Raw genomic sequence first — 8,039 nt, forward strand, 5'->3', positions numbered from 1 at the left:
TTTGTTCTAAGTGTGGAGGCAGCGTGTGTGTGTGTGTGTGAATATAAGAACTATTTGCAAGAAAGTGCATGACTTGCCTTTTGGAGTTTTTGTGCGTGTGTTTGTGTTTTCCGAGTTTGGGGCTGTGTGAAATAACTCTTAATATATCCCTGTCGTTGTAGACTATTGGGGAGATTCTAATTACAGTGAAATCCTGGACTTGCATCTGGGCGGTATGTATTTCAAACCTGTCGCTTTCAAACTAACCTGATGGCTAACCTATCTGTCCTCCTACCCCCTTTTTATTCCTTACTACTTAAGCTGTGTACCCCTCACATCTACCCTGATTAGCTGACTGGCAGGATATTAGCCCCATTGCAATGCTGCTATAACCCTCCCTCCCTCCTTACACCCCCCCCACCCCCCCATCCCCCTCCCCTCCCCGCACTGACACTCTTTACATCAAACAAAGATTAGACACTTGGCCTCATGCTCTCCTCCTCAGATTGTCTTTGATCTCTATAAACTCATAAATGATGACTGAATTAATAAGTGAGTTTAATTTGACTCCTCAGCCCGGAGACTTCATAATGAAGACCGGGGTGGAGACAACGACATATTGCAGCAACAGATATACAAGTAGCAATATAAATTCATGTTGCATTCACAGAAGCGCTGTGCTCGCTCTAGGGTCCAGCAGGAAAAAAAGAACAGAAAAAATAAATAATGCACTGGCAGAATTGCCTGTGGAATTTCATAGTGCATACAGACATGCTCTTTAAAGATGACCTTCTTTGCATATTCATTAAAAAAATAGTGTGCACGATTTTTTTGTTCCCATAGTTTGTTGTTAACCAAATTCATGCTTGAGGGTTCACAAAAGAAGCCTATAAGTGTACATTATGATTTAAGGCTTAAATATATATCTATATCTATATTTTCCTATTGTCAGGGAATCCCACAAAAGAGAAGGAATGTGGATTTTTACTCGCCAGTGCAAATTCAAGACGATACGGTTGATGCGTCTGTGTCATCAATCTCAGTTGTTTCCCAAAATCTAATAAAAAACACATCAACTTTGCACAATGGGAAATCATTTTTGTTTTGACTCTATGTCCATATACTAGTGTGATATTCCAAAGCTGAGAATATTCCTTTACATGTTTTTTCATTGTCCTACTGACCCCCCCGACACACACCCCCACACACGCAAACAGTGAAAGTGATTATTATATATAACCTGTCACATACTAATCTGCTGGCACGGCTTTAATCTCCTCTCCCCCCCACCCCCCCGTGCTGCTGAACTTCTGTCCTGCAGTCCCAGCAAATGCTCTCCTGACTTTCTCATACCTGCTCAGTTGCATAACTCCCCGTGTGTGTGTGTGTTTGTGTGTGTAGTTTAATTGTGATTTGTGCTAATGTTCCAACCCTTGACCCATAGCTGCTATGGGCCAATAACACTGTGTTCACCGTGTCTGGAAGAGAAGTCCTGTGTTAGCTCTGTGGTCTTCTCGTGCAGACGGTTGCCTTGTTTGAATATGAGCACAATGCATTCTTTCCTCCACGCGCGTACGGCAAAGTCAGCGGGCTTTGTTTGCATAATAGTTTTTCACTTTCACTGTGGGCGTCCCAAGCTGAAGTTTGAAAAAGGTGCATTTCCCCATATTTGAGCAAGGCTTGTGCATCACTGTTGGTTTTTGTCCTGCTGATCGATGCCACCAATTAGACAGGAGATTGCGTGGAGTTTTACACAAAGGTGAACCAATCTACAACATGCACGTGTGTGTGTGTGTGTGTGTGTGGGTGCACGTGTCGGTGCACGTGTCTGTGTTTGCGCATCGGGGCGAAACTCCGCACTGCGTTAAAGTGAGAGCAGAGGAGAACCGTAGAGGCAGAAATGACATGCCGTCGTGAAAATAAATACCATAAGGTAATAATAACAATAACGAGTTATAGACCTGTTCTATATAAGAAGGGGAAAGGGACTACAATCAAACCAAATATGTCCACAATAAATATATTTTCTAAACGGCAGGTTTCCCAAAGTATTTAGACTCTCCTCTGTGATAGTCCCTTCCAGTAATGATCTGGCATTTCACTCTCCTGGCTCTTTTGCCCACCATGACATCATTGTGTGTGTGTGTGTGTGTGTGTGTGTGTGTGTGTGTGTGTGTGTGTGTGTGTGTGTGTGTGTGTGTGTGTGTGTGTGTGTGTGTGTGTGTGTGTGTGTGTGTGTGTGTGTGTGTGTGTGTGTGTGTGTGTGTGTGTGTGTGTGTGTGTGTGTGTGTGTGTGTGTGTGTGTGTGTGTGTGTGTGTGTGTGTGTGTGTGTGTGTGTGTGCCTCCTATTCCTATTTTACTCTCATTCTATGCTCTTTATTTTCGAGGGTTTATCGAGGTAGGACCCACTCTCTGTGATCACACTTTGCCGGGAAAATTAGTTTAATCATATTAGAAATGGTCCTGATTTGCACTTCAAGAGTAGCTCCACTTTGAAATGTAAAACTCAACAATACTAGCAAGTAATTGGGCTGAATGGTGTAAACAAGTATTGTTCATGAAACATCCTTTAAGAAGCTGTGTCTGTGTCTGTGAATGACACGTATCCCTTGGTGATCAGTAACGGCTTTGATAATGAGATAAACTAATAATAATGGCATAAACAATGGCTGTAAAGGTGTATTTATAATTGAAACAGGGATTATTTCTGAGCACCACTTTTTCTGTCTTCTTGTTCCTGTTTCTTCTTATTACCTATTTTGTCATCCGTGACACTCCTGCGCTGATCACCCACCTGCTCTCTGTAGGTGATTTTTCTTCTCTTGATCACAGTGCTCCTGCCCTCTTTTGATTTTCTCCTCAATTTTCTTTTTCCCTAATCACACCCCTCCTCACCCTTTTGCTTCCCCCTCTCCGCCTATGCTCTGTGTATTCTTTTTTTTTCTCTCTGTGATGTCGGCGCTCTCCCTCCTGCATTATTTCCACCACTCTTCCTCTCTCACCCCTCTACGTCACACCCCCCCCCCCCCACGCTCTTTCCCTCTGTCTTGTGGAAGTTGAGCCCTTTGTGGGGATGCCGCGCCGAAGACCCCTCTCCTTCTGCCCCTGCTGTTCCCCAGAAGGTAACGTAACCCCGCCGCCTCATCTGACGGTTGTGGCGGGTTACCATGGCAACCGCAAGGATCTTGGAAACGGGGATACCCCGTTGATCCCCTTCCCGTCCTCTCCACACATCTGCGCCTCCTCCTCCTCCTCCTCCTCATGTGATCAGGCTCTGTAGTTTTCCCCAGAATGTTCCCAAAAATCAGTGTAGTATTGAGGCAATTGGTTTGCTTGTATGCATAGCTTGTACAATAGAGTGTACAAATAGTATTCTCATCCAACTGTACAGGCATAATAATAATAATAATATAATAAAGCATGATAGCAGTATCTCCATTTTCCTAGAAGCTGGATTCACTTAAATGGAAAATGACTCTGCTGCGATGTGTCTGATGAACAGCATGTGGTCTGTTTTCTGTTTAGCTGAAATTAATCTGAAAGTTGCATAGCCCCTTTGAAGTATTTATCCCTTTTTAATAAAAGTTACATGGATTCATGTACTCCTAAAATGATTAAAGCCATGGCTCTGCACATGTGAGACACAGTTAGCTTCCAGGCAACATTGTGGTTTAAGAAGTGAGAAACCTGCACGGTGTGATGATCTGTTCTAAATATTCAAGTCTTACCGTCCTAAAATAATAATGGCTCGTACCGTTCCAGTATCTAACACCTGTTGGTGCATTTTGCCTGAGCTTCTAATCCGTGTACATTTAAAAAAGAAAAACACCAACATGCTTTTGTTTTTTCCGGTGTTTTGTTCCTTTGTTGTTGTTTGCTGCCTCGTACGGATGGCTCTCCTTTTGTGTTTTCGGAGCTTTTGGATGGCGGCTCGGGATGCTGGAAAGAGTCTAAATAGTTCAAGAGACACAGAATATCATCTATTTGTAAAAAAGGTTCAGAATCCCACATTCTGCATTCCTCTCCAGCGGGAGCAGCTCTTCTCAGCCTCCCTTCTGTCCGTCCCTTGTCTGTCAATTAGCAATAGCGAGCCACGGCCGCCCCGGCTAAGTGTGCAGCGCCGCGTCGAGGTTTGCCTTCCCGTGTTGCGTTGGAGCGGCTTGGCGCCGCCCGCTGCAGTCAGATGAATGTGAAGGATGGATGTACCGGTCAGTAGACCCTTCTGAGCGGGTCACGTAGCCGCTCTGCTCTCTGACTGGATGTCCCAATTATGAAAACTGCAATAAGTCATCCCGAGAACACCTGCGGGTATAATATACTATGTTAAGACATTTGTTCTCCCATTATTAAACCAATCGGCATGAATGAGATGTAAAAGGATTTCAGTTATTGAGAGTCCTAGGGTTTAGTCTTTGCTTCTAGTCGCTGTGTTTTCACCTACTAACCACTCACTGAGGAGGTATTTTTTGCGTGTGTGACACAAACTGTCAACCTTGTAAACACCCTTTCCTCTGTTTGTGTGTGTGTGTGTCGTGTGGTTTGTATGCTTGCGTGTGTGTGTATGAATGCACTTACCAAAGTTGGGACCTGTATGTAGCTCCACGCCATCTTCTGTGTGGCATCTCGAAGGGTCGTGCGACTGTCTGTGTCGAGTCGATCCTTCCCCCTCAGCGTCCCTGAGCGAGGGCGTCCTGACCTGGCTGTCATGGCGTTGCCTGTGTCGGGCCTTGCCTGCGTGACGTTAGCGTCATCTCCCAGCCGTCGGGTGCCCTTACACCACTCTGTGCTTCCTGCTTCCCTCCAGGCATGGGCAAGAAGGACGATCCCAAGCTGATGCAAGAGTGGTTCAAGCTGGTGCAGGAGAAAAATGCCCTGGTCCGCTATGAGTCGGAACTCATGATATTGTAAGTACATTTCTCCACTGTTTAGTCATTTAGTAACTGATCGATGAACTATGTTGTTAAAGGGTTTTTTTTCCATTGCCAGTTAGCAAAGCTTAGCTGTATGTTATTGGTGGCTACTGTAACCAAGCACCTCATTTGTAATGTCTTCTGGGTTTTATGAGCATATCAAAACATTGTGGCTGTTTTTCCCCGGCCACAAACACCAGATAGCAGGATCCTCATCATTTTATTTTGATTTCATATAGTTGTATTTTGTTCATTTTGATCACTCTATAGTCAAACTAACCTGTACTTTATCAGATATCAACATTCATCACATTCATGTTATGAGTCATGAGGATTGATTCGTGGGATTGTCTGCAAAGCAACTGACTTACTAATGAACAATGGTGCCATCCTAAAAAATACAACGCAAGCTATGAACTGCTTGATGAGGATAGAAAATCAAGTACATTGCTATTATAACCTAAAACGGACTATATAGAAAGAGGAGGATAATATACAGTCTTTCATTTTTCTGATTATTAAGACATCACGACATCACAATGTCTTAATAAAGTGTTTTAATATTTTCAATTCAATAATTCAATTCAACACCTTTATTACTCTGACAAGTGATTAAATCAACCAAAAAGCAGACGTTTTTTATCGGTGAAACATTTTGGTGATTTTGTCTTTCTTCTGTCCGTCTCCAAGTGCCAGAGAGCTGGAGCTGGAGGACCGACAGAGCCGACTGCAGCAGGAACTCAGGGAGCGAATGGCTGTGGAAGGTGAATGCGAATCCCTTTTAGCTCTGAATATTTAGGCCCGTGTAATCTGTTCGCTCTCCTTAAACGCCCTTGTCTTTCCCTCTACCGTGTCTCAGACAACCTGAAGACGGAGAAGGAGCTCGGTCAGGAGAAGCAGATCTTGAACGAGATGTTGGAGGTGGTGGAGCAGCGCGATGCACTGGTGGCCCTCCTGGATGAGCAGAGGCTTCGGGAGAAGGAGGAGGACAAGGATCTGGAGGGAGTTATGCTCTCCAAAGGCTTCAACCTCAACTGGGTTTAGGAGGAGTGAAGTAATTGCTCCTCGGGTCCTGGTGGTGTGGGGGGGCTCGTGATCGAGGTTCTCTGCCGAACACCTGCAGCAGTCAATGTGTAAAAGTTCCCTAACGCAGACACACATGGACACTGCGAACCGCCTCTGGAATCGACGCGGTCCGCTATGTTTACACGAAGCGGTCCCAGTTAATCACTTTGCAGTTTTGCTTTTCCTCCCAGGAGAGGCGAGCACATTCACAGCTTTATCATCCCGGCCTTGAAGTGGATCCCCTCAAACGAAGAGGGGCGGCGGGGGGGCTTTTGAAGAATGTTTAAAGACTTGTTCCATTCTCAATTATCTAAAGGGAAGAATGCAGTTTGGTCCTGCTGATGTAAAGGAATTGTAAAGAATTGTGTTTTTGTGTATAGTTGTATAGTACAAGTCACATCTTCGTCGTATGAGGGTCCGCTTTTTTCCGGGGTTAAAAGGACGGCTGCAGAGGTGGTGTTTTAAATGCTGGAGTGATGCCTCCAGGCCTCAGTCTGACTGGGACAAACATCCTCTGCTGAAGCTGCCTTTCTATCCAGTGACAAACTGACTTCTGCATCCTTACGACACAACACGCATTAACCCTTTGGGGAGTAATAAGAGAATATCATCATCTTATGAACCATGAATACACACATGTTCTTCCACCTCACAGTTTTGTTTTTGCCACGCAACAGTTAAACTCTGTTTAATATGGCCATGGTTTTCTATGTATTTATTACCTTTTGTTTGCTTTTAACAGATAAACATTTTAGTTGTGTTCGCATTCACAGGAGAGTGCCCTGAATCGCACCCCCCTGCACTTGTGCATGATTAAGAATCGCCCCATAAGCCGTTGCATGTCAGGAATGAAGGCTGCAGGCACACAGAATGACTTTACCGTGTCCTTTACATCGAGGACATATAATACGTATATGCTGCTTACACATTTCAAATGACTCGATAATGATGGGTCCCTCCCTGACATGCTGTTCACTGTATATCACACTGACAGCTGACGTTTACAACTAATTGTCCATAGTGGAGATTGGATATTTATGATTCCTTCAATGTTGAACTGTAGCGGCGTAAACCAACTGTTCAATGGTTTTATCTTTGAAGGAACTGTGTCCCCGAGTTCAGATATGTTCCCTACCGTGTGTCAACGTTGGAATGTCATGCACATAGCCGATGTCACTGTTAATGGGAGATCAGCATAGGTCACGTTACTCATTTCCACAGCCACAGGACTGTCTCTGCTGGTTATATATTCACACTACACACCACTTTTATCATTAAATAGCAGTGTTAATACTTTATCCTTGAACAAGTTGCCTTTTTGATTTTCATTCTTTATAGTGATGCTTTATGTTATTTTTCTGAATTGACTTGTTTTTGAGGTAGTCACATGTGTGTATCCCACTGGAACTTGAGATTTCTACTTATCTTTTATTTTTCAAATACTTTTATACAGCAGGTCCCCAAACAGATGGATGATTTTAAATGGGGCCGCTGAAGAAAAGCAAAGTGCTTTACGAGCAACTGGCATCAAGCAGGAACATTACGGTTCACCTGATGCTTATTCAGATCTAACAGCCTTTTTCACAAATGCAGGTGGTCACTGTTTTACAGCACAGAAACACTAGAGGCTATATTTATGACTTGGTATTACATGTGAATAAAACAAAGTGATATCATTTTATGGGTTGTTGCTTTAGATGATGTGTGACAAGTTTGACTCGATTGTATTGATATTTATTAACGTGTGCAAACTGTATCATATGTAAAGAAGATGAATCCTAATTTTTAAACTGTTCTGTCGACTTATGACTTGTAATGTAAGTGCTTCATGTAGCTAAATGCATAGGGGTGTTGGATGTATGCTGAAAATGGCAATAAAACAATGCAGTTGTTCTTTTAAATGTCGGTTCCCTGAAGTCTCTCTTTTTTTTAATCCTGTATGGTTTGGCTAAATTGTGTTTATTTAAACAAAGAGTATAACCTATGTTCAGCAATGTGATTAATCGTAATCCCAAATGTGTATACATTGATTTTAAGTAAAACATTCAGAGTCAGCATGGTTTTTGAAACAGTTTTTTTTCACA

At 43.3% G+C, this 8,039-nt stretch overlaps 1 protein-coding gene across 17 annotated transcripts in view; it reads left to right on the plus strand.

Moving 5' to 3' along the window:
• Positions 1–7,856, plus strand: part of mical3a (microtubule associated monooxygenase, calponin and LIM domain containing 3a) — a 39,787-nt gene extending 31,931 nt beyond the window's left edge. For 14 of the 17 annotated variants that reach the window (XM_062562879.1, XM_062562882.1, XM_062562883.1 and 11 more), the window contains 4 exons: positions 162–212; positions 4,785–4,884; positions 5,581–5,654; positions 5,750–7,856. In XM_062562879.1, the coding sequence (XP_062418863.1) occupies positions 162–212; positions 4,785–4,884; positions 5,581–5,654; positions 5,750–5,934 (410 nt within the window). In that variant the 3' untranslated portion in view covers positions 5,935–7,856. Of the gene's footprint in view, positions 1–161; positions 213–3,036; positions 3,103–4,784; positions 4,885–5,580; positions 5,655–5,749 lie in introns of all 17 variants that reach the window. The other 3 variants (XM_062562894.1, XM_062562881.1, XM_062562885.1) reach the window with 3 other exon arrangements.
• Positions 7,857–8,039: the final 183 nt, after the last annotated feature.

This window comes from Pungitius pungitius, chromosome 6 (assembly GCF_949316345.1).
Source record: "Pungitius pungitius chromosome 6, fPunPun2.1, whole genome shotgun sequence".
Classification (NCBI taxonomy): Eukaryota; Metazoa; Chordata; class Actinopteri; order Perciformes; family Gasterosteidae; genus Pungitius; species Pungitius pungitius.